We start from the raw sequence: 26,767 nt of genomic DNA, 5'->3' as shown, positions 1-26,767 counted from the left end.
AAGTAAAAGCACTGAAAATTGGAAATACTCCAGTAAAGTTAAAAAGAAATCCTCAAAACTGTACTTTTAGGTACAGTACTTGAGTAAATGTACTCTTTTACTTTCCACCACTGCAGCAGCATAGTGCCCTCCAGTGGTCGTGCAGTGGAATGACGCGCGCTGTGCAGCAGAGACCGCCTGTTTTCATGTGTTTTTCTCTTGAAAGTCAAGTTGTTCTACATATAGTTTTATCTGTCAGTCATCTATTCTATTCTCCACCGTCCAGCTGACTTCATTTCTGTTCCTTCTGTCTAGAGAACTGTCCTTATTTACACTTTTTAGGCACTTTGTTTGCAGGTAAGTTTTACCACTCAATATGACAGGTGTCATGGCCGCCCAAATAGCCTAGCTACTAACTCACTCACAATCAGTGGTGTGAAGTAACTAAGTACATTTACTCAAGTACTATACTTAAGCTTTACTTAGCTCGTTGCTAACTAAATAAAGTGTTTTCCTGCCCTAGTTCTGACCCAATGCTACATGCTGCAGTCTTTAGCTTAGCAATAGGTTGGCTCCAGAGACCAACAAACAAACTCTGTTTGAAAATGGCTCATGTTGTGAGCTTGTAGATCTGCTATTTTTCAAATAGCCGAGGTTTAAAATAGGGCTAAAGGGATTAATGTATGTTTTATAATAATAGTCATTTATATCTGCAAAGTAACAAGTAAATAAAGTTTTCGAAAATAATTGTAGTGGAGTAAAAGTACAATATTTGCCTCTGAGATGTACTGGAGTAGAAGTAAAAGTATTGCAAATTGGAAATACTAGTAAAGTAAAAAAAAAAAAGCAACTGGTCTCAATAAACGGTTGGCTGCACCAGGATGATGGATCAACAGCCAAACGTTTAAGAATGCCATCAGCTGGTTGAATTTGACTTTGGATCTGAAAACTGAAGCACTTACCAATTATACTAATTAAGGCTCTGTTCCATTTAGTGTAGCACAGTGGTTCTCAAACGTTTTCATTTCAAGGACCCCCATAACTCTGAAAGTGTACAAATGGACCCTCTCATTTGTACACCATTTGTACACTCTCAGAGTTACACACCCGCAAGTGGTCATTTGAGTCCCTGGACCACACTTTGAGACCCACTGGTGTAGCAGAGTGTTTCCAGTCAGCACCCTGACTCTGTTTCACCAGAATGGAACAGAGCCTTCATTAGTGTAATTGGTAAGACCTGTGAAGGAAGTAAGAAGCCCAATTTCTTTGCAATATAGCTGCTGCTCATAGAGCCAAATAACACCTACAGTAAATGAAACATACTCAGAACCTAATCACATTCAGCTGAGTTTACAGGTCCAAAACTGACCATGGCCTCTGACTTCTGTTGACTAAATTATGAACATGAATATGATCAGAAGTCTTAAATATATAATGTTTTATCAGGGTGCCTGCAGGTCCTGGAAAATGTCAAAATGTCTTAAAATCTTTAAAACGTCTTCTAATTTCCAGGATGTTTTTTGATTCATTTAATTCCCTAGTTTGAAATCCACCAGGTCACACAGACTATTATAAAATAACTCAGCTAAACATGCAGTCATCTTGTTTGTCTTCTCACCCCCGTCAGCACATAAGATACCTGTGGATGAAGCAAGCTGAGCCAGCATGATGAAAAACACCTTCAGTTGGTGCGAGTCTCCCCCCTCCGTTACTCTACAGATCAAACGCAACACCGTGCGCAGCCTCCAGGTCAAGAGAGGTCTCCAGCTTAAAAGAACCAATGGCCAAGAGGTTAAGGGCCCAGCGGGCAAGAGCCAACCCAGGTGGTACCATGAGAGGTACCAGCAGCCCAAACTAACCCTAGGTGGTTTGCCTCCAGTCATCCAGCGAGAGGAGATGGTAGCCTTCTTCAGGATTTTTGGTGAGCTTGTGGGTGGTCTCATATTCAGTGGTGTAAAGTAACTAAGTACATTTACTTACGTCCAATTTTTAGGTATTTTTACTTTACTGGAGTATAAAATGTCCAATTTTCTGTACTTTTACTTCTACTCCACTACATCTCAGAGGAATATATTGTACTTTTACTCCATTACAATTATTTGAAAACTTTAGTTACTTTTTAGACTTTGATTATCGCAAAACACACAAACCACTTCAACCGTATATGTATTTCGACCATTTGAAAATAGCAGATCTACAAGCTCACAATGCGTCACGATGCATTGTGAGCTTGTAGATCTGCTATTTTCAAAATATTTTGTATACATTTTGAACTTGTGAAATGGGACATTATGCACAATGAGTCATTTTACTTATGTACTTTTACCCAAGTCAATTTTGAATTACGGACTTTCACTTGTAACAGAGTATTTCTACATTACAATATTGATATTTTTACCTAAGTAAAACATGTGCGTACTTTTTCCACCACTGGTAGGTAACATTGATGTAGAAGTAGACATTGATTGATGTCTACACAACATTGATGTAGAAGTAGACATACACATTAAATGACACACTTTGGCTTACAGATGATGATGTGGTGAAAGATTTTCTGTGGAAGGACTGTTGCTTCAAAATCACCGACAAGGTAGGTTGATTATGTTGGATAATAAATGTGCCAAGATAATGTTGAAACTGCTTGATTTCAGCCTTTTCCACCTTGTCCTCTCACCCCTCAGTACCTACTGGCCATGACATTTATCTACTTCAAAAGGGCCAACTTCAGCATCGGCGAACACAACAGAATGAACTTTTTCATAGCACTGTAAGTTCAATGACAAAACTGGTTTTCTACTCACTGTCAATGTGCACCAGTGTTGATTTTGACATCAAATTTTGATTTAGTTTTAGTCATAGTCTTTTGACTAAAATTCCTTTTAGTTTCAGTCTTATTTTAGTCATCTGAAATGTTTTAGTTTTTGTTCAGTTTTTATTATAGTCGACCAAATCATAATGGCTGATTTTACACTTGGTTGCATGCTGAAAATAGCCGATCTACAAGCTCACAACGCGTCGCAACGCATCGCGACGCGTTGTGAGCTTGTAGATCTTCTATTTTCAGAGCGCAACACCTGAGCGCAACCAAACATAAAATAACTTGTCTTTTAGTTCTACTGGATCTCTTTTCCACTAGTCCCTTGCTAACATTTTAGTCTAGTTTTTATTTGTCGACAAAATAGTCAATATATTTATTTATATATATATATTTATTTATTTTTTTAGTCATCGTAGCTTAGTTTTTATTTTGTTTTTATGTTGTTTTCGTCAGTGAAAAAAAGTAGTCGACAAACATTTTTCATCATAGTTTTAGTCGACGAAATCAACGCTGATGTGCACCAGGCAATATTTAACAACAACTGTCATTTCATAGGTATCTGTTTATAATACTTGAATTCCTAAGTGTAATTGTAGCTCTGAAATTTGCTGATGAAATCCTTTATAACTCCAGTTACCTTGCCAACACCATGGAGGAGGATGAGGAGGACAACAAATACGAGATCTTTCCCTGGGCACTGGGCCAGACCTGGAGGAAGCACTTTCCTCACTTCCTCCAACAGCGGGACATGCTGTGGACTCGCCTCGGCTACAGAGCTGCAGTTAGCAGGCGATGCTGTGAAGAGGTAGACGCAGCATAACAAACCACACTTCATCATGATTCTTATATAAAGCGCCTGTGCGTACGCAGCTTTTATGCACACCTGTCTGCTTCCAGTGGTGTAAAGTGGTGTAGAGTACATTTACTCAAGTACTGTACTTTACTGGAGTATTTCCAATTTTCAGTACTTTTACTTCTACTCCACTACATCTCAGAGGCAAATATTGTACTTTTACTCCACTACAATTATTTTAAAACTTTAGTTACTAGTTACTTTGTAGATTTTTATTATTATTACAAAACATACATTAACCACTTCAGCCCTATATAGCCTACATTTCGGACATTTGCCGATCTACAAGCTCACAATGCCTCGTGATGCGACGCATTGTGAGCTTGTAGATATATTTTCCAAAGATGTGTATACATTTCAAAACTTGTGAAAAATGGGACATTCTACATAACGAGTACTTTCACTTTTGGTACTGTAAGTACATTTTTGATACCAATACTTTTGCACTTTTACATTTTTAATTCCGGGCTTTTACCTGTAACAGTATTTCTACATTGCAGTATTGATACTTTCACTTGAGTAAAAAAATGTGAGTACTTCTTCCACCACCTGTCTGCTTGTCCTTCAGGTCATGGCCATCATGCCCTCACACTTTGCGTGGCATCGGGAGAGGGCAGAGCACCACAGCGGCGCCCAGCGGCGCTACGGCGTGCCGGAACAGGTGCGCGTTCCACGCGGGCCCTCGGCGTCGCCGGACTCCTGCGTCCTCTGTGACGGCGCGAGGAAAACGAGGCTCTCCTCCTCCTCCACCTCTGGCTATGGCTCTCCATTGCCGAGCCCTAGCTCTCTGCTTCCGTATGCCATTTCCCTCTCGATGCAGATCACACCCCCAAGGATCAAGGCCTCTCGCAGGAAGGTTCATCTGGCCAAAGGCAAGGCCCCTACCCAGTCACGTAACGAAAATGGTAGGAAACACACACACACAACTTCACATAACCTGAACTGAACGCAGAAGTGATAACTAACTATACTTCCAGGCTGGTCAGAACGTCATGTTCTTCAAAGCTGCACTATGCAAGATTTTAACGCAGGTCTACTTTAGACTATATCAGTGATTCTCAAAGTGAAGGGGTCCTTTAGGAGTTATGGGTCTGTAACTCTGAGAGTGTGCAAATGGAACCAAATGGACCCTGACGGGTCCATTTGGTTCCATTTGCACACTCTCAGAGTTAGGATGTTATAGTATAGATTGGGGTCCCAGGTGATAGAAACTTTTTTCGAATGGGGGTCCTTGGCATCATGCATGACAAACTGGGGGTCCTTGAAATTGCAGTTTGAGAACCAACAGACTATACTTTGAAGCTTACTGACTGCGTAGCTTCCGATCCCTGACAATCCGGCTGTTTAGTGGAGGAAAGGAAGTTCGCACGCTGTAGCTCCCAGTAGAAAATGTATTAAGTTTTAAACACTTAGCACATTTTCTACTGGGAGGTACAGTGTGCGAACTTCCCTTCCTTTCCTCCAATGTACGTATTGTTATTCAGCTCCTGAAACGTTTTTGTTGGGATGTGCGTGCTTCCCTCTGGACACTAATCCAGCTGTTTATAGCTGTTTGGAGTTGTAATTAATCACAAATCTGAGCACTCAATTTTTTCACTGTTTTCTAGCTAACCAAGGCCTTCCAATCTTCCTGTTGTTTTGTTAGGGAATAACTCTGCCTCTGGATCCATCTACGACCCATCCATGGATTGGATCAACGAGGAGTAGAGCATTACTCTGCATTATCTGTTACAACTAATGTACTTCCCTTACCCTGCTGATCTAGAGAGCCTGTGTATTATATTATACACTCATTTCCCCTGGATAAAGCCTACATTAGACATTTATTTTGAAGTGGACACGCACTCCACCACCAGTGTTTTTAAATGAAGAAAGTTTCCCATTGATACTTCATAGTAAAGTTGTGTAAATATTTCCTTTCAGTGGCATCCAAATCCAAATGTGAATCACAAGTGGAAGTCACTGGTTTTCCATATATTAGAGATTAAGCACTTTATCCTTAGTTTAATTTAATTAATCTACCAAGGTCTACTCATTTAGGTCTCATACCACCCCTGGTGCAATGGCTTAATACAGTTCATTGTTTGATAAATGTGTTTTTGAAAAATATGTATATACAGTACACAACTGTAAGTATACACTTTTGTTTGTGTGCCACCTAGACATTACAGTCACAAAATCCACATTCACTGTTGATTATATTTCTGCACCGAGTTCATGACACTTATTTGCTATTTATTTACTGAAGCACTTGACAGGCAGGCACTAATGTTTGTACATCTGTAAATATTTATGTCAAGAAAATAACTTTTATGAAAATAATTTAAACCAGCATTAAACAATGACATATATATCAGTATATAGTGGGATTCGACTGGGTGTTGTTTGTTGTTGTTTTTTTTGCTTGTTGATGACCAGCCTTGAGTTTTAAATAAAGGCTAGATATTACATTCTTCTTGGGTGTTTATTGTTCCCTTCATAATGTTCCCCACTCAATTGTATACCACTTCATTCAATCCGTAGAAGTCAACTTGAAGAGTACAAATCATTTCTGTCCAGGAGTATCCATGGGTTAGCAGCTACCGGACACACTTCCTTAGTTTGACCAGGAATGCTGCAAGTGAAAAGAGTACAATTTAACACACAGAATAACGCAGATTAATGCTACATTGCCTCTTCGGATGTTGGCTTGACTTCTGACCTGTGTGGCTCATTTGTACATGATGGGGTCTAGCAATGTAGGGGACGCTCCCAAAAGGTGGTTGTTCCTGGGTGGTCAACGCTTCTGAAAAATCCAAACCAAGGGGAAATGTGCAGTGATGAAAACAGAGATATCAAATATGAATGCAGCAATTAATTGGAGTTCTACAAAATTGTATACAACAGTGACTTCTCATGTTCACCTTTCTCCTCATCCGAGTTTCCATTCGCTTCTTCTACTGCTTCGTCAGTGATAGGTTTGCTGACACAGAAGCTGCCATCTTTCTGGCGTGCCGGGGCCACCAGCCAGTCTCGGTATGGCACCTCAATGATGCGTTCACACAGCAGAGGAAGTGCTGAACATCGAATCCCATCCAACAGTTCCACGACCTGCGTTATACTTAGGTTAGAGGACAAGAGGCAGCAATTGTCATTGTTGCATTCTCTGTTCTGTTCATGCAATACAATGCAATTTGAAACCAAGCACATAAGTCTAGGCTAAATGCCAAAGTCTCAGTGGTGGACAGTTCAACACAAATTGGAGACATTTGTACTTTACTTGAATATTTCTAATTTGCAATAATTTTACTTCTACTCCACTACATCTCAGAGGCAAATATTGTACTTTTACTCCACAACAATTATTTTAAAACTTTAGTTTCTAATTACTTTGGAGATATAAATGATTACATTATAAAACATACATTAACCACTTTAGTCCTATTCTATACCTCGGCTATTTGAAAATAGCCAATCTACAAGCTCACAACGCGTCGCATCGCAACATGTCGTGAGCTTGTAGATCGGCTATTTTCAAACATTACTTTTACTTTTGGTACTTGAAGTATATTTTGATGCCAATACTTCTGAACACAGGCCTTTTACTTGTAACAGAGTATTTTTCATATTGTGGTATTGTTACTTTTGTAAAATATCTGAGTGCTTTTTCCACCACTTGTTTTTGAGAGTATATTATGGTACTCACTTTGCCAAGTAGACCGCGCACACAGCCCCAGGGTGAAGATGAGGAAGCACAGTGGGTAAGACCAACTGGGGACTCATCATGTCAAGAGCGATCTGCGATAGACATTATGTCAGTGAGAAAATGTTTTTGAATTAGATGGCAGCCTGGCACACCATTCACATCTGTACAGCAGAGTGCTGGGGCAAGGTGCAGTGCAGCTATTAACAGTGTAATGTGAAATAGGGAGTCGGACTGACCGAATGAAAACCCCGGCCAGAGAGGAGCGACGATGCCTTGAGGAGGTCGGCGTTGTGGAACTGGACGTTATCTGCCCACTCCTGTCCTCGCCGCAGCCTCCACGAATCGCACCAGTGGTTGTAGTTGAGCACCGCTCTCCTGTGGTGGTCCTGCCTGATCTCCACGCTCAGAACGCTGCCCTTGGAGCCCACTAGGCAAAGTACAAAAGAGTGTACGTAACTTTTAGACATTTCAACTTTGAATAGTTGCCTGCCCTAAATGTGTAGGCTACTTGTGTAACTAACTAATGCACTCTATTATTCCTAAGACGTGTTTTAGTTTTAGTTTTCTTTCAGCATATAGATAGATAGTATAAGAGTAGCATATATTTGATAAACAAGTTATTACTGTTTACGGACAACTGTCACAGCAAGTGGTGTAACTTTGCACAGGTATGCATGGTGTTTGGCCATTGTTTTTTGTTTGCTTTGTTGGTCCTGGGAGGGGTGGGTGGGTTTGCTTATTATTTTATTTTATTGAACCTTTGTGTTGTTTTTAAGTTGTCTATGTATTTGTATCTTGTATTGTTTCATTTGTATTCATGATGCATCTATGTGTATTGCCATAATTGTATTGCTGATATGATTAAAAAAAAAAAAATGATAACAAAAAAAAATGCTACAGCAAAACTGACCAAAAAAAGGGTGAAAGTTTGAGGTCATGCAATCTCATTGTCTAACCGCCCTCCCAGATCCTTAATCTGGCCTTAGCCACAGCAAAAAAAAACACAAAAACATAATTATCTATAACATAATCATGTCTCTGCTCAGCTATTATTAACCCATTTAGACCGGGAAATAATCAGTGTCATTTTTAGATTTCTTTGGCTATTCAAAAATAGCAGATCTACAAGCTCATAGCACGGCACCGAGTGCCACGCTATGAGCTAGTAGATCTGCTATTTTTGAAAAATCTTGATTTTTTTTTAAACAAACATTTGTGACTCAAATCTTTGCTTCTGGGGGATTCTACAAATGTCTTCTAAATCAGTTTTCAACAGTTTTCTGAAAAACGTGTTTTATCAGTGGTGCTCAAACTTTTTTATGTCAAGGACCCCCAAAATGATATGTATTTGGCCACGGACCCCCGTCTCAAAATATTTTGTTCCGTTGCCACCCCCCCCCCCCCCCCCACAGAAAGATGTTCCCTTTAAAAAAATACATATATATTCAAATATTTGCACTTAATGGTCAAGATTTCACAAAAAATAGCAGATCTACAAGCTCATAGCGTGGCACTCGGCTATGAGCTTGTATATCTGCTATTTTTGAATAGCCTAAGTATAAAATATGGATGAAGTGGTTACACGGATGCGTGTAATGGGTTAAAAAGCCTACCTGCTCTGGAAAGAAAGAGTGACAGAGCCCCTGACCCAGAACCTGACTCCAACACGCTGTCTCCCTCCGTGACGTCCATCATCAACAGCATGGCATTGGCATCCTTGGGAGATACAGGACGCTTCGTGTCAACAAATCATACAGTAGAATAGAATTATCAACGTGATCATTAGGGCTGTCACGGTTACAAATTGAAGTTGACAATTAATTGACACTCAATTAAAAGCGATTAAGGATTTAATTGTGTTTTTTGGCATTGGACATTTTGGAACATGTGAATAAAAACGTAATTTCTTTTCTGTTTGCCTTTTAGGCTTTGTAATCAAAAGTTGCACAGGACAGATATGACAAATAACTGAAATATACAAAGAAATTACTGACATATTTAAAATGTTTATACTTAAAAAAATAGCAGAAATATCTGATCTACAAGCTTACAACGCGTCACGAAGTGCCACGTTGTAAGCTTGTAGATCTGCTATTTCAGATTTTTTTATATTTGAAAATGTATTTTTGATCATGGAAACTATTTACGATTATGCAAAAAATAATTTGCAATTTAACTCAAATAACTGCGATTAGGGGATTATGTAATCATTGCGACAGGCCTAATGATAATTAGACAATATAAAATGAGGTCTCTGGCGAGTGCTGCTGACCCTCTGGAAAAGTAATTCTTTCCTATACGCTACGACAGAGGCTTCTTGCTTAATACCTTTGGGTACGAGATGGCCGGGGCCCTCTTCATGTAGAGCACAAAATCCTCCAGGCTGGCACGGCGGATGAAGGTGGAAAACCCCTGTGTGGTCTTCAGGAACAGGCCCGCGGGCCGACCCGCCATGTCGTCGTGGAAGACGCAGCCCCAGTTGCTCTGGAGGCGCGCCCCGGGCTTGAGCCTGAACATGTGCTTATACTCGGCCCTCCGCTTGGTGTACTCCGCGACCAGCAGCTCCCCGAACACCAGCAAGCGCTCGCCGGGGAGAGTGGACGGTACGGAGCCATGTTCATGGGCGAGAGCGTGACTCTGTGTTTCGGGATCGCCAGACTTTACAGAAGCACCACAAACCTCCTCTTGAATACGAACACTTTCTCCTTCATGGCGTGCCTCGTGCCACGCGTCTGAAGCACCGTCAGCCGTTGGCACCCTCACGTCCGGATCATGTCCCACCTCAGGTTCTCCCTGGCTTAGGCCTGTCACGATTACAAATTTAAGTTGACAATCAATGGACCCTTCGCTAAATGCCACCCAAAAAGCGATTGTCCAATGCCAGCTTAGCAACCGTTGTTAGCCTGGCATAGGTCTGGCAAGCTTTCGTCACCTGCCATAGCTGTCAATGTTATTTCGGCCGCACACCCACAATCATTTGCAATATCATTAGCGAGGCCAGGTTGAAGTTCATCCATGACGGTCGTGACAGTTGACCGTTGTGTATCCATGGCTATTACACCCTCTAACATTTCCCATGTTTTTAGTTTATTGAAATAATGTCATGCACATTTGTCCAGTGCATAGCCTACTGCAGGCCTTGTTGACTAGATTTAGAAGAGATTTTGAAGCTCTTGCTCCTGAAATGATCGATTATTTTTAAGGGGAAAAGCCATCATTTAACATGCAAGTCAATGGGTGAGAAGCTGACTTTGCCAGGCGCTGCCAGGCCTGGGTGTGACTAACTTCGCACCACCAGAGTGGAGTGGGTGGGGCTTAGCGAAGGGTCCATTGTCACTCAAATAATTGCGATTAACGATTTAATTGTGAAGCCTTGAAACATAATGTCTTTTAGGCTTCGTTATCAAAAATTCCACAGGGCAGATATGACAAATAACTGAACCATACATAGAAATTAATGACATATTTAATCATTTATTAAGCACCCCTAAAGCCCAAATGGAATGTTCCTCTATTACATAATATCTTTTTTCAGACTGATTTGACTGACAATCTCAGTCGAATCATGCCAAAAAAATAATAATAATAATAATAATTTCCCAAAATATATATATATTTTTTTTTTTTTGGTGTTGCATTAGTCGACTATTAGTCGACTATAGGCAACATTTGGCCAATCAGATTCGACTATAGAAATCCTTAGTCGGGGACAGGCCTAAATTTTATACATATAATAATAAACAGAAATAGCAGATCTACAAGCTTACAACGTGTGTTGTAGCTTGTTGTAGCTTGTAGATCTGCTATTTCTGCTTTTTTTTTTTTAAATATGTGTGAACATTTTTCAACAAGGAAACAATTATGACGATTATGCATAAATAATTGCGATCATCTCAAATAACTGCGATTAAACGATGATGTAATAAGTACCCTGGCTTGGATGTTCTCTCAGCTGATCCACCTCGGGGCTCAAGGCATCCTGAGGCAGCAGGAGACTGATCCTCTCCAGGGGAGACAAAGGTCTCCTCCTCCCCGGCAGCACTCCTCCTCCCCTGGGAGTCAGACCAGCAGGGTTCAAGGAGGAAAGGTCCTCAGGAGGGTCGGACCCGTCTGCTTCATCACCCCCGCCGCTGCTGCTCCCATTAACCTTCTTCTGGTGACCATCTGCAGTGGTCGGGGAAGAATTACTCACATTGATTACAAACCCATTAAGACCTGAAGAAGCATCTGTGTCACTTTTTCATTTGAGCTAAAAAGCATTCTTTTACACTTTGGCTATTCAAAAATAGCAGATATACAAGCTCATAGCGCGGCACCGAGTGCCGCGCTATGAGCTTGTAGATCTGCTATTTTTGAAAAATCGAGAAAATATGTGCAAATTAATATATTTATATTCTTTTAAAGCGAACATTTTTAACTCAAATCTTTGCTTCTGGGGGGTCCCTGGAACATATATTTTGAGATGGGGGTCCGCGGCCAAATACATATCATTTTGGGGGTCCTTGACATGAAAAAAGTTTGAGAACCACTGATATAGAAGCATAGGTTTTTCAGAAAACTGTTGGGATTTAGAAGATATTTTGTAGAAATTGGCTTCAGGTCTTAAGTGAAAGTATCAATCAGTGCAATGTAGAAATGCTCTGACACAAGTCAAAGTCTGGTAATCAAGATTGACTTAGTAAAAGTGCAACAGTATTGGCATCACAATGTACTTAAAATGCCAAAAGTAAAAGTACTTATTGTGCAGAATGTACCCTTCATCAAGTTATCATATGTATAAGATGTATAAAAATCTTTTGAAAATAGCAGATCTACAAGCTCACGCTGGTAGATCTGCTATTTTCAAATAGCTGAAGTATATATATATATATATATATATATATATATATATATATATATATATATATATATATATATATATACAGGGCTGAATTGGTTCATGTATGTTCTGTAATAACAATCAAAATCTACAAAGTAACTAGTCACTAAATGTAATGTAGTGGAGTAAAAAGTACAATAGTTGCCTCTGACATGTAATGGAGTAGAACTAAAAGTACAGAAAATGGGAAACACTCCAGTGAAGCAAAAAGTCCTCAAAAGTGTACTTGTAAGTACAGTACCTGAGTAAATGTACTTTAGTTACTTTACCCCACTGACCATCCGAGAACGTCCTCCTCACGCACCACCAGATCCGCTTGATCGGGAGTTGAACCACAGCGTGCGTGTGATCCCTGCGTTTTGGATGATGTGCACAGGCAGACGCGCACGCACGTGACAGTCTGTTTATCAACAGAAGACCTCCGGAGGACATTAGTGAAGACATCTCTGATTCTGATCGGAGTTGATCTCAGTCTTCATTGATGATCGAGTGATCCCAACAGTACATACAGCAACTGATTGCAAGGAATTATGACCAGTAATGTAATAGGTAGTAAAAGGTAGCGCCGTTACACTCACGATCACTTATACATCCTTTATCCTTGACTTAATGCATGGGTCTGCTGCTACATGTGTCTGTCTCCCAGTTTCCACGTCATAACTAAGCGACAAACATTGTAGGCAGAGGTCTCTAGATCCCATAGCCTGGGCAGTCACACACGTTGACTGGCTAGTTGGTTGCGCAGCAACCACCAGTGATGTCAAGTAACTAAGTACATTTACTCAGTGAGTGGTGGAAAAAGTACTCAAATTATTTACTTAAGTAAAAGTACCAATACCACCAAATAAAAATACTCTGTGACAAGTAAAAGACCTGTGCTCAAATGTTACTTGAGTAAAAGTACAAAAGTATTGGCATCAAAATGTACTTAAAGTACCAAAAGTAAAAGTACTAAAATGTTTGAAAATAGCAGATCTACAAGCTCACAACGCGTCGCATCGGGCTGAAGTGGTTAATGTATGTATGTTTCATAATGTAATCATTTATATCTGAAAAGTAACTACTAAAGTTTTCAATTTTTCAAGTTTTCAAGTTTTCCAGTGGTGGAGTAAAAGTACAATATTGTGATTGGCCAGTGCGTTGTCAAGGGGACGCGCCACCGGCCCGCTGGTCTATGGGATCATGTATAGCTTGGTCGCGCTTTCCAGCTCCGTTCCGTGAGCAGAAATTGAACTTCCGGTTTTCGAGCTAGCAGAAATAAGGTTTCCGGTTGCCTTCAAAATAAGATCATACATTTTTATGTTTTTTAAAAGACACAAATCTAATTTAAAAATACATTTATGATGTATGCCTTTTAAATGGCTCAAGTGGCAAGTTTAAAGAAAAAGACACAATTGTATTTAAAAAATAAATGTACAGTATGTCTTTTTAAATGGCTTATACTAGATCACTTCTAAGTGCCAGGTTGTTCCAGTTTGAAAGTCATAGTCTTTTGAATAACATTTAATTTAGTTTTAGTCATATTTTATTCACCTTAAATGTTTGTTTTAGTGTAGTTTTAGTCGACTAAATATAATACGATTTTAGTCGACTAAATCTACAGTTGATTTTGTTGTCAAAAATGTATTTTGGCGGGCCTTGATGGCGTCGTAATGCTACATTTTACACTTGGTTGCATGCTGAAATTAGCCAATCTACTGCTGTGACTTCACGTATCAAATTAAATAAAATACCTTTTAAAAAGTTCTATTGATGTCACCTTCTTATGACTCCATAATAAATCAAACCTACTCATTGGCTTTTTGGAAGAGGATGCAAGTCCCAGGAAGTGCCACAGAATATGATCAGGAAGTTTTACAGCATCTTCTGTGTATACAGTACTGTTGCGTTGACCAGTTATTGATAGATATGTGTGGATACTCCCACAAAACAGACATGGCTATGGACAAGCCTTGCTTCTATTTCAGTTTCCCAGTTTGACATCAGTATAAAATTTCAATACCATTAATAAAGGCACACACCAACATCTCGTTCTGTGTCTCTCTCCGTTCCTGAGATATGACTGATGTAACATTGACTGTGACTATGATTGTGACCTTGAGCCATTTTTATAGGGCAGCCTAGAGATAATTTCTACCAAGTTCCATGAAAATCTGCAACTCTCTTCTATCAGGTAATGGATGTGGAGCCATTTCAAAATGTGTGACATTTTCAAAGAGAACTCTGGAACTAATCTGAACAAGAATCAAGAGGGATTTATTTGTCACTTACTCAATACAGGTACAAGCAGTGAAATGTTGGGAGCTGTTTCTACAGAGACTGTGCTAACACAACCAATGTCTTTTTAAAATTATAGATAACAGAAATAAAATGAAAGTACAGATGGAATGGCATGTATGATAAACCTCTTAAAACATGTATGATAATCTGTAGCAGCAGTGCCAAATGTGCAAAAATAGAAGATAGCAACGCATTGCAGGCTTGCAGGCTTATGCAAAGGCTAAGATGTAATTAGATACCATGTTATGTAGACAGATGCCAGGCCATTGTTGACCTGGCATCCTATAGTTTGAATAGTTTCAATGTAGAGATTATAGATTTTTTGGGGTATAGGGGGCTGTTAGACTGATGATTCTTGGTTTACATATGATCCTAGATTACTATTTCTTTCTATGCATTTGATGTATTACCTTGCTTACTGTAAATCTCTCTGGATTAAGAGCGTCTGCTAAATGCCTAAATGCCTAAATTGTAAATCGCATTGTGAGCTTGTATATCGCCTATTTTAACTATTTTAAAATAGTCCCAGTCCCACACGTACAGTCCCAGTCGGCAAAGTGTCACCTGGTACTACCAGGTGACCAATTGACACTTATTTGCACAATGTTATTTACACTTATTTGCACAATGCACTGACAGACAAATTTAACAACTCTTAAACCCATATAATCACTTTACAAACAGACATTAAAAACACTTGATCAAAAACCCAACCGTTACCACCATTGCCGTATAGTTCAAAAGTAGAATTTATTTAATTTTGATAGCTTTAAACATTTTGCAGATGCCTGTCTCATTTTTAAGGTTTTAAATGGGCTTGCACCTCCACCACTAAAACAGTTCATAGAGCGAAGGGAGAGTGGTGACAGAACAACAAGGGCAACTACCAGAGGAGACTGTGAGGTGCCATTCAGACGGAGTGTGTTTGGTAAAACAGTCTTCTCTGTTAGAGCCTCCCATCACTGGAACAGTCTTCCTACCGAAGTAAGAGAGACCAACAACTTTCTAACCTTCAAATTCAACCTTAAAAGATGGCTAAAAGCTAACCAAATTTGTAATCATGAGTAAATTTCGGCTCCATTAATCACTGATGTGTCTTCTTCTATTTTACTGTATTGTTTTCTCTTTTGTACTATGTCTACTTGTTTTGTATGGTTGACGATGTCTCTTTTTGTATGGATAACTATACCACTTTTTTAACAGCCTGCCCAGGGACTACAGATGAAAATTAGCCATTGTCTGAAAATGTCAGAAAAGGGCACTTTTCTGACCTCTGACCTCACTGGACGGTCCGCCACACTTTTTTTTTACACCTCTCCCGCTTAGCGGAGAGTGTGGCAGTGTAGAGAGGGTCTCCCCGAACGCGTGTGTATGTCACAAGTGCTGGCATCGGCAGCCGTCTCCGGTCCAGTGTCCACTATTGTCTGAAAATGGCAGAAAAGGGCACTTTTCTGACCTCTGACCTCACTGGACGGCCCGCCACACTTTTTTTTACACCTCTCCCGCTTAGCGGAGAGTGTGGCAGTGTAGAGGGGGTCTCCCCGAACGCGTGTGTATGTCACAAGTGCTGGCATCGCCAGCCGTCTCCGGTCCAGTGTCCAATTTGTATAGGCTATGCAGTCCTTTGAACAGCATTTATCCATTTAGATAATGTTTTAATGTTTTAAAAAACGTTTTTGTTACACAGAAACATAATATGTGTTATATAGCTTCGTTTAAATGCTTAATTTATAGTTGTAATGTGCAAATTAACCGTTTTTCAATGATTTTCAATGGTTTCTTTTTACTCTAGAGGGTACTCTTATTCTGAAGAGATCGTCAACCGGAAGTCTTATTTCTGCTCCGTTATTTCTGCTCACGGAACACAGCTGCTTTCAGCTTGCTTGCCAACCAACCAACCAGGCAGTGTGTTGGAAGGATCATTCAGTGGCTCAGCCTCCAGGTGTGTGTGTGTTGTTCTGGTCCACAAACAACAACAACAACCAACAACAACAACAACATGACTGCGAGGAAGTCCGGCTCACGGCTGGACAACGAGATCGAGCGGTGTCGCTCAGAGGGACAATGGGACAAAATCCCGGAGCTGGTGCGACAGCTGTCAGCCAAACTAATATCGAACGGTAAGACTACACTTTTTCATTGAGTCGTGAGAGCGCCGGGGCCAGTGTTGCCAGGTCTGCTTATTGTGACCCCCCCCCCCCCCCGCCAAGATTTTATCTGACTGAAAATAGCCGATCTACAAGCTCACAACGCTTGTAGATCGGCTATTTCAAACAGCTGATGTGTGTTTAAAAGTGCTCATGTGGCCCATACGCCTTGTTTTCATAGACCTGGTTGCTTGTTTCTGTCACAGAATCTGGCAACACTAGCCGGGGCCCTGGACTAATAGCTCTGGTCCATAGCGTTAGGCGGTTCTCAACGCTATGTCACTGTTTAGCCATTTCCCAATTACCCCCCCGGTAGCGCAGCGGTCGCAGCCTCTCGTCTGTAGTCAAAATAAAACAATGCGCTCACCAAAACAAGGACGGGTTGAAGATGTTGAAAACCTACCTTCCTTAGTGGGAACACTCGGAGCCCCCCACCACCACGTTTAAACTACACTATTTTGGCCAGAAAAGAAAATATGTCAGCGGAAGGACACATGTTTTAGTCGCTCCACTGCGCCCCCTACAGATCTGGTCAGTGGACATTTTCTATTGACAAGACCTGTAGGGGGCGCAGAGGAGCAACTAATACATTTTTCCATCCGGTGGATTCTTTTACAATTTGGTCAAAAAGTGTATTTTAGACGTGAGGTGGGGGGGCTCCGAGTGTTCCCACCAAGGACAGTAGGCTTTCAACATCTTAAAGCCGTCTTTGTTTAGGTGAGAAGTGTATTTATTTTGACTACAGACCAGAGGCTGCGACGGCTGTGCCACCTGGGGGTGTGCGGGCAACGGCTGAACAGTAACACAGCGTTATAAGGAGAACTCCCTCTAACGCTATGGACCAGAGCTAGCCTCGGTGTTTCCTGGCCGCCTGGAGCCGGTTGGCTGAGTTGCTTCTGTTGTTCCACAGCTCCCAATAGCTACCATGCCGGGTCACGACTCAGGTTTTTGGGGCAGTTTAACTATGAACCCGCACACCTCCTTTAGTGTTTAGTTTGGGGCGTCTTTATGTCCCACGTCAGAGCCATTTAGTTCCTGTTTTGACAGCGTACATGGTTAGATACAGACAGTAGTTTAGTTCATTGACGTTTAGGTGGCTATAAAAGCTACATGCTAGCTGTCAAACTGGGCATGATGGTGAATGAGCCTGATCAAGACTAGTATCATGTATTTTGTCGATTTTTATATTTGTGTGTATACAAATATAACAATCGATACAATACATCTATGATAGTCTTGATCCAAGGCTAGTGAATGATAGAGGAAAACATTACAGCACAAATATGTACCAGAAGTGATTAGAGTGTTACTACTGTGTACTTGTACTGTCTGTGCATTAATAAACTCTGTCATAAATCGGGTATTCATGAGCTTAATAACTGATACGTATATGTGAAGGCATTCCAGTAATATTGTGTAACTGGCCTTTTGTTTATAATTTTGGCTGATTTTAAAAAGCTAGAGATGGGAAACATATGTAATTTTTGAGAGATCTGATAAACATACCATATCTGATATCTCAGACAGACTCATCTGCCATCTCCACATGAGACTACATCAGTACTTAAAAAGAAAATAGAGCGTGCACACTGCAAAATAACTTGTTCCAAGAGCCAGCTGAGTTGGCACAATGAGTCTGACTGACTATTTCTTTGATCAGTTTGGCTTGCACCGCACCTGGTTTCTATAGTGGCAGAGCAAGGTCTTTTTCTTAAATCACACCAGTACTTCCCATTCCCATCCATAAGTTCCCCATTACGACTGAAAACTTCAAGTCAATAACATTGTGACAGCATAGTCAATCTCTTGTCGCTGGTTTTAGATACATATTTATCACCAACTCCACTCTGCTGCCAAACAAATATCGGCGAGCATTGGCAAAATGCTGCTCAGTGACATTGTACAGTATGTAGGCATATTTACTACCCATAAGATGTCGTGAGGGCAAGAAGGAATGCTTTGTTTATAGTCCTAATAAAAATCTGGTTCTGGAGGAGTCAATGGTTCTTCTTATCAACGATAAAAAGTCACCAAACCTTCCCGGAGAAGATGAAGCTGTTACGGTAATTAGCTTGTCTGTGCTCCTGAAACTGTACTACAATGCTGTAGTAGGGTCAAACAAAACCCACTCACTCTGGTAACCTTGTTGTGTTGCAGAACTCTGTCCTTCACAATAATCTGAGTTCCAGTTAGCCAAAATTATACATATATATCCCGAGGGTACCATGAGAGAAAATACAGAAAATTATCTGGCCTTGAAATAAGCCTTTGTCTTTTAGTAACAAAATGTTTTGTGTGTGTGTTTAGTTTTTTGGTTGTGTTTTGTAAGATGAGGAAAGTGAACCAGAATGTAGCCTAGTGTCTTTGCTCCATGAAATGAAAGGGGAAGGGTCAGTCCACCTCTGAAAGTCACTGAAACCAGTGACTGTGGTTGAGCAGTGTGAATGTACAGTATTGGGGTCCATTCATTAAGTTGGTGCATGTGAGCCATGATGATCCCTACAGGTCGCTGACCAGGAACCGTTTAAAGAGTTTAGCAACAGGATTACTGGTCAGTTCACCTTTGAGTACACACACACACACACACACTCACACTCACACTCACACTCACACTCACACTCACACTCACACTCACACTCACACTCACACTCACACTCACACTCTCACACACACACACACACACAGGAGCTTTAGTGCCCTGGCTTGGCTGCAGTTAATCCTATCTGACCTGGTATGCTTATTATGCTCAGCAGTATTTTCCATACATGGATTTATTTGTGGTGGTCTGTTATCGATTCTACTAGATGTAATGGGACTACTGTAAATACAGAAGCTGAAGCTTGCACCATAGCTGTGTCCTGGCCTGTCGACTTCACTCCCCAACATATTTACCATACATACAACTAATCCATGTTGCAAGGCTTGGCCAAATCTTGCAAAATACAAAATGACTGACAAATCTCAGAAGCTCAAGTAGCTAGGACTGGGAGAGCTACACAGTTTTTCTTCCATTTGTTTTGCTGTTCTTTCACTGTAGTGCTGCTGCTGAGCCCTTCTTTTGCACATTTGCATTGTGTGTAGCGTGCTGTTTTTGAGCAAGCTGACTAGTCTATGAAGATGCATAATCACAACTATCCACCAGTAGGCTAAGGCAAAAGCAAGCAAACTGTATTTGTATATAGCACAGTGTTTCTTTAACCAGTGGTCAACGGAGAACAAGTGGTCCATGGCGTAATTCCAGGTGGTCCATGGATTCTTTTTTCTTTTTATAAAAATGATGAAAATAATGTTTGAACTAATTGGCATAGTGTGGAATAAAAGGTTGATACAAAAATATTGACTGTTAAAGGGCTTGTTACACTTCATTGCACATGGTGTCGCACACTAAAATGAGCCAAGTGTAAATCTGGCTTTTAAAAAAAAAAATATATATATTGTGTGTGTGTGTGTGTGTGTGTTAAATCTTCTTATACTAAATATAATATTGTTGTGGTGGGGAGGTGGTGTGGGTAGTCCTTGAGGATTGTTTGAAATGCTTGTGGTCCAGAGCTCAAAAAAGGTCTCTCTATTAGCTAATAGAGAGAAAGTAGCCTAATAAATGCCAAAAGCATTATGCATTGATAATTTTAATTATTACATGGCCTTGTTGAACACTGATTGATCAATCAATCTGCTGTCTGATATTTCTTATTAGCAGGCCACTGTTCTCAGTAACAGACCGCTGCTGTTCAGCTATGGAAGCAGAAGTTCAATTTCGGTTCAAGCAGAGAGGGCTGATGACATGCAGCAAAGAGCCTCGGGTCGGATTCGAACCCAGGCCAGCTGTGAGAAGGAGGACCATAGCCTTCTTTTATGGTATTGGTATGCGCAAAAACATGCAAAAAATAGGCCACAAGCAATGCACAAGAGAGACTTTATTTAAAGCCTTGATTCACTGCAGGTGACGTCTGCATCAATATCCCTCGGTGATAAGTCGGTGAGCCCCCTGTTGCTCTGTTCTCCTTCCCTTTTCTCAAACCACCCTCCCAAAACCTCTGCACAAGCACAGCAGACACCTCCATTATGCCTAATTTATGCTCCGTTGTATGATGGCGTCACAAGCCAAAAATAGCCAATCTACAAGCTGATGATGCGTCGCAACGAAATATAAATCTGTCTTTGTACCCCTCTGTGCCTACAGTAGTTCACCCAGGTATTACCACAACTAGAGTAAGAGAGTGAAGTTGTTGATCAGTTATGTGCATAAATGTTTGATTTATCAATTATTAGTTATAAAGAGTAACAGTACAACAAATTAATGTGTGTGTGTGTGTGTGTCTGTCTAGATGACCTAGGAGAGTTGCTGCTGGGGGAGTGCAAGCTCCAGGCCTACCTAAAGGAGCACCCCATCAAACAAGGAGCCAGTCCCCGAGGGACTAGACCTAAACTGGTGGAGGTCAAGAAACACCTCATAGCTGCTCTGGACAGAGGAAACCTCAAGGTACGGATGAAGTTTAAACACATTTTGATTAGAGGCAGACCGATATATCGGCATGGTCAATATATTGGCCATTATTTCATTTTGTTTTTGACAACGTCGGTCTCGGCAATTATGCAGGTGATATGTCCCGATTTTGAACCACTTTTAATCTGGTGTCCCTATTTTGGGCATGTCATTATAGTTGAATATGTTGAAAAAGTTTTCTTGAATTTGTCACACAATACGTTGCAACGCGATGCATTGTGAGCTTGTAGATTGCCTATTTTATACATTTCTACTTTTGAAAAAGTTGAATCAAATCTAAAACATCAGTAATCGGTGGATTAGGATTCAGGATTCTCCACATTTGGGATAAGCATATCCTATCGATCTGGCTCTAATTTTGATGTGGAGACCAACTAACAACAATAGGATGTGATGACACCAGGTTAATGATGTGGTTTCCTTCTCTCCGTCTCTCAGGCTGACTACATGCAGGAGGCCAGCCTGCTGATGGCCAAACTCTGCTACGTGGAGGGAGAGTACAAAGAGGCTTTAGGTAGGCCCTGCACTTGTTGTTGTGGTTTGACTGAGGTGTCTACTAGTCTTGCATAGCCAGACGATCAGAGATCTCCGCCTACCTATCTCCGCCTACTGACACGGCTAAATTCAATTTATGAGCTAGAACCAGTGTTAATTTTGTCGACTAAAAGTATGACGAAAAAGGTTTGTCGAATACCTTTTTTCACTGACGAAGACTAGATAAAAGCTAAGCTATAATGACTAAAATTATGACTAAATATATTGACAATTTCGATTTTAGGGAGGGACTAGTGGAGAAGAGATCCAGTAGAACCGAGACAAGTCATTTTATGCTTGCTTGCGCGTTGGTGTCACGTTCAGAAAATGGATGATCTTGCAGATCGGCACACGGCCAAGTAAGTATAAACCAAGACCAACATATCAAGACATGCCATCTCCGGTTTACTTCCCGTATCTGTGTGAAGTAGGCGTGAAGTAGGCGGACGCCTTTTTTAGGTGACCGGAAGCAGGTTTTTTCCCCCCAAAAGACTATGACTAAAAGTCAATCAAGATTTTCTGTCTAAATGAATACAGGCTAGATCATCGGTGAGAATGGCCGCTAACAAACCTATGGCCACTACGTCGAAGTCTTTGCAGCTTTGCATTGCTACGTTGTGTAGGTGGAGAATCTGTGAGATTGTCTGGCTACGTGAGACTAATGTTTGTAATTATACTAATGTAATTAAATGCACCATTTAATGTCAGTGTAGCAGCAGAAATAGATGCCTAATCAATGATCCTGTAAAATGTGTGTGAATGAGTCTCTCGACTCTGCTATGTAAAACCTCATGCAGGACTTTGGTTTGCGTGTGTGCGTGTGTGCGTGTGTGTGTGTGTGTGTGTGTGTGTGTGTGCGTGTGTGCGTGTGTGTTTCTCTCTGTCTGAAGAGTGCCCAGTCCCACAACCACTGCGTAGTGTAGTGTGGCATTGATTTCTGCATTGTGTATTTCCTACTTGGTGCTACAGCTTTGTTCCTCTGACAACCCCAGTTCCAGGGGCAAATCTTTGAAACCTTGACTGATTATTTTCCCACATGAATGTTTTTTTCTGAAGCCACTTTCAAAGCCAGTTTTTCCATTTATTTATTTATTTATTTATGTACTTATTTATTCAAGCCAAGAATAAATAAAGACTATTTTTCTTTATTTTTGTGAGCTCTTTTGAAAATGGCTTGATATACGCTGCGTGCTGTGTGTCACGCATCAAAGTATAAATCCGGCTTAACCACTTCAAAACCCTATGCTTAGTTGACCGGGGTCCCCCAGGAGTCTTTACTTGGTCCCCCTGCTTTTTTCCTCCCTCTACACCAAATCTCCTAGCCCCCAGAACAACGACGCTAGGGTTCTAGCCTAGGTTTGGGAACCTTTAGAATTGAAACGATTCCGGTTCCTTAAGGATTCCCTCTTAACAGTCCGATTTCTTAATGGTTCCCTTTAACGATTCCTATGGGGGTTCCAAATGGACCCTTACAGGCCTGTAACTCTCAGACTTATGGTGGTCCCTGAAATGGAAAAGTTTGAGAACCACGGTATTAGAGTCGTATAGCAAACGTAAAGTCCACACACCAGCTCTGACAGTGGGATGAAAACCGGTTCCGGAAACAAATGTGATGGAACCCGATTCCTGGTTCCTCAATGGTGGATCCGGTTCCTCCGATTCCTCCGGTTCCGGATCCCAAACCCCTATAGGGTTCATGTGGTTAAAACGCTGCTCTGTTAACAGGCCACTACAGCAGAGTGACTCTGGATGAAATGCAGCTGGCAGGAGCTCCAGTCTACAGGCTGTCCATGATAGCAGAGGCCTATGCAACTAAAGGTACACACACACACACACACACACACACACACACTCACACACACACGCACACGCACACGCACACGCACGCGCACAATTTGATTTAGAATAATAACTTCATCACCACGCCACTCTACCTGCAGTACTGTTTCTGTCCACATGGTGGCAGTACACAACCACTGTTAATTAGACAAAAAGAAAGAAATATTCTCTGTAATCATCATATCCACTTAAAATTATAACCTCATAACCGGTTTATATTCTGTTTTAGTTGCGTTCCTCTGTGTGCGTGTGTGTGTGTGTGTGTGTAACAGAATAGGATTCGCTTGGGCTGTTGTGTTTTGTTCCAGACACCATGGCCTCATCATCCATTATTGATGCATTATTAAACTGAGGATTTATTCATTATTGATCGCTGTTTGAATGGAGGCAGCACGCCAGATTTCTGCTACAAAATTATTAAATGTGTCAGTTATTTCTTTGTATATTTAAGTTGTTTGTCATATCTGCCCCTGTGCGATTACGAAGCCTAAAAGGCAAACAGAAATACATTTTGTATTCATATGTTCCAATGTTCCCAAATATTTGTGTGACAATTAAGGGTCTACTTAAATTTGTAATCGTGACAGTCCTATTCTGAATGACGTCAATTTGTAGTTATATCGCCTCCCTTTCCAAAGACAAGTTTTGCCCTTTATTTAATGATAATCAAACTTCTGTCTCTCTGTTTTTGTCTCTATGTCTCTCTCTCTCTGTCTGTGTCTCTCTCTCTCTCTCGTTCTCCAGGGTTGTGTCTAGAGAAGGTCCCGGCCGTCTCTCCAAGCCTGTCCAATAAGAACACGGGGTCGCCGTCGTTGTCCAATAAGAGCGCACCAGATCGGGACCAGGAAATAATCACCTGCTACGAGAAATCCGGAGACATCGCTCTGCTCTACCTGCAGGAGGTCGAGAAGGTGTGTGTGTGTGTGTGTGTGTGTCTGTGTGTCTGTGTGTCTGTGTGTCTGTGGTTGTTTAACTCTGTGGGACACAACGGCACCTACGGCTTGGAATTAATACAAATATATTGAAACCGATATTTAGAACCAATAACCAACTTAATTTTGCTCATGTAGGGTAATTGATTAATCGAGAAGCAGGTTGTTTTAATATATTTTTATTTCTTATATCAACAAATCAACCCAAAAACATTTATAACCCTGTATTATAGTTCACTGGACACAGTGGCGTACAAAAATTGTGAAAATAGCCGATCTACAATCGCAAACGCATTGTGAGCTTGTAGATCTGCAATTTTAACTTTTAGTTTTTTAATATTTTATAATTGATTTGCTCGATTAACTGTTGCACCCTGTACTTCAAGTTTACCACCAACCAGGTGTGGTTTGAGGCAGTGTTAATTTTGATTGATAGTCTTTTGAATAAAATTCCATTTTGTTTTAGTCATATTTTAGTCATCTGAGATGTTTTAGTTTTAGTCGACTAAATATTATGTACTATATTTTAGTCAGCAAGATTTTTTTTGTCGGGGGGCCTTGATGGCGTCGTAATGCCTAATGTATACAGAGTGTGACTGCCACACGCAGCCATGCATCAAATGACCTGTCTTAGTTCTACTGGATCTCTTCTCCACTAGTCCCTCACTCCCTGACATTATAGTCTAGTTTTGTCAATATATGAATTCATAGTTTTAGCTTTTATTTAGTTTTGGTCAGTGAAAAAAAGGTAGTCGACGAACATTTTTCGTCATAGTTTTAGTCGCCAAAATGAACACCGGTTCGAGGCTCCGGCTTTGATCAGCGTTGTCGATGGCTCACTTGCTATTCTGAAAAGAATGAATAAATAAATCCATGATTGCTTTGTTCATAGCTTTTATTCTTATATTTTTTTTCGCTACACTCTTCATTATGTAATGAATGGATAATTGATCTCCTCTGACCATCTGTTCCATGGCTGCTTGAAGCACAATGATTGATTCACATGATTCTGTGCCTGATGTGATATTCTCTCTCTCTCTCTTCCATAACTCTAATCTCTCTCTCTTCATCTCTCTCTGTCCTCATCCATCTTGCTTCTTTTCCGCTTCTTTTCTCTCTCTCTCTCTCTCTCTCTCTCTCCCTCTCCCTCTCTCTCTATCACTTTCTTATCTCTCTTCGTCTCCCCATCTACTCTATCCCCTCTCCTTCTCTCTCCCTCGCTTCTGTCTCTATACATCACTCTCTCTCCCTCCCTCCATTCATCCGTATTTCTCTTCTTTCTGTCTCTCCCTCCCTCTCACACACACACACACACACACACACACACACACACACACACACACACACACACACACACACACACACACACACACACACACACACTGCATCCAGGCCTTGTCAGCTGGCATGCAGAACCGCAGTCCCAAGCCAGGCCCAGTGACTCAGGAGCAGGAGCTGGGCTACTTCCTCGAGATGGGCCTGCAGAGAGCCCACGTCATCCACTTCAAGAACGGGTGAGAGAGACCGGAGAGGTGGAGGATGGGAGGATCAGAGGGAGGAGGAGGGAAATTAAAAGAATATGCTTCCTCAGAGACTGGTCCTGGGGCGAGCGGGTGCAAGAGCAGAGAGAGAGAGAGAGAGACAGAGGGAGGTGGGACGGGTAGGAATGGAAACTGAGAGGATGTTGCTGGAGACGGTCATCCGCACAGTGCTAGAAAAAACACACTAGCTAAATGAGAGAGAGAGAGAGAATGGGGTTTGAATGCAGAGGAATCCAGAGGAAAAAAATGCTGTCTGTATGATATCTCTGCTGTCCGGCAGAAACCAGCTCAACTCCAAAATGTTCATTTTTCAGGACATGAAAAAAAAGTGGCGTTAGGAGGTTTTGTTCATCATTGATAAGAACAGCTGAATGGACCTCCAGGCTCACAATGAGGTTGGAGGGCAAAAGAGGGTGGAGCCCGGAGTCAGCAAAATCAGCAACCCCCCCCCCCCCACAGTTATACATGCTATTTCTCTCAGACAACATAAAACTGTGCTTATTCTTTGGGTCACGTGTTGTTTCATCGATTTCATGTGTGCTTGACTGACTGTTCTAACTCTTCCCTCCGCAAACTAACCCCCAACCTCCAAGGTTCAGCGTGTGGGAGGACAGAGAGTAGGTACCAGGGTGGACCTGAAAACCCCCCCAAAATGTTAATACTAGAGTAGTACTATAGAGAGACTCCTTTCCTTGTACCTCCTTAGACTTGTAGTAGCTGACACACATTGTACTAGTATGTCCCTCGGCCAGAATGGCTAACTTGACAGTTTGACA

At 41.2% G+C, this 26,767-nt stretch overlaps 3 protein-coding genes across 6 annotated transcripts in view; 2 read left to right on the top strand and 1 right to left on the bottom strand.

Moving 5' to 3' along the window:
• Positions 1-310: 310 nt before the first annotated feature.
• On the top strand, positions 311-5,357 carry spdya (speedy/RINGO cell cycle regulator family member A; the record flags this gene model as incomplete). Its single annotated transcript, XM_084044515.1, has 7 exons — positions 311-336; positions 1,607-1,900; positions 2,511-2,569; positions 2,661-2,746; positions 3,431-3,602; positions 4,219-4,543; positions 5,296-5,357. The coding sequence occupies exons 2-7, from the start codon at positions 1,645-1,647 to the stop codon at positions 5,355-5,357; spliced, it is 960 nt and encodes a 319-aa protein (XP_083900641.1). The 5' UTR covers positions 311-336; positions 1,607-1,644.
• Positions 5,358-5,914: 557 nt separating this feature from the next.
• trmt61b (tRNA methyltransferase 61B) lies at positions 5,915-12,859 on the bottom strand. 2 transcript variants are annotated; one of them, XM_084044959.1, is made up of 9 exons: positions 12,484-12,859; positions 11,266-11,499; positions 9,664-10,139; positions 8,949-9,051; positions 7,572-7,762; positions 7,336-7,427; positions 6,554-6,750; positions 6,352-6,435; positions 5,915-6,264 (listed from the first exon to the last, which is right to left on the bottom strand). In XM_084044959.1, the coding sequence occupies exons 1-9, from the start codon at positions 12,656-12,658 to the stop codon at positions 6,230-6,232; spliced, it is 1,587 nt and encodes a 528-aa protein (XP_083901085.1). In that variant the 5' UTR covers positions 12,659-12,859; the 3' UTR covers positions 5,915-6,229. The 2 variants fall into 2 exon arrangements, with proteins under 2 accessions (XP_083901085.1, XP_083901086.1); XM_084044960.1 differs by having other exon boundaries at positions 12,493-12,859.
• A 3,541-nt stretch (positions 12,860-16,400) lies between these two features.
• ttc7b (tetratricopeptide repeat domain 7B) overlaps positions 16,401-26,767 on the top strand; it is a 39,759-nt gene continuing 29,392 nt past the window's right edge. For all 3 annotated transcript variants that reach the window (XM_084044286.1, XM_084044285.1, XM_084044284.1), the window contains exons 1-6: positions 16,401-16,614; positions 20,967-21,121; positions 21,584-21,659; positions 23,405-23,497; positions 24,263-24,429; positions 25,843-25,964. In XM_084044286.1, the coding sequence (XP_083900412.1) occupies positions 16,494-16,614; positions 20,967-21,121; positions 21,584-21,659; positions 23,405-23,497; positions 24,263-24,429; positions 25,843-25,964 (734 nt within the window). In that variant the 5' untranslated portion in view covers positions 16,401-16,493. The remainder of the gene's footprint in view (positions 16,615-20,966; positions 21,122-21,583; positions 21,660-23,404; positions 23,498-24,262; positions 24,430-25,842; positions 25,965-26,767) is intronic.

The sequence above is a fragment of the Gymnoscopelus microlampas genome (assembly GCF_963454915.1).
Source record: "Gymnoscopelus microlampas genome assembly, chromosome: 20".
Taxonomy (NCBI): domain Eukaryota; kingdom Metazoa; phylum Chordata; class Actinopteri; order Myctophiformes; family Myctophidae; genus Gymnoscopelus; species Gymnoscopelus microlampas.
This window is presented reverse-complemented; position numbering and strand designations above follow the sequence as displayed.

Excerpts from the sequence above, each read along its gene's own strand:
- trmt61b (XM_084044959.1), bottom strand. The coding sequence starts at position 12,658 with ATGTCTTCACTAATGTCCTCCGGAGGTCTTCTGTTGATAAACAGACTG. Across the intron at positions 11,500-12,483 it reads GTTCTCGGATGGTCAGTGGG|ATGGTCACCAGAAGAAGGTT; the intron begins GTAAAGTAACTA and ends CGACCACTGCAG. Across the intron at positions 6,436-6,553 it reads AAACTCGGATGAGGAGAAAG|AAGCGTTGACCACCCAGGAA; the intron begins GTGAACATGAGA and ends TGGATTTTTCAG.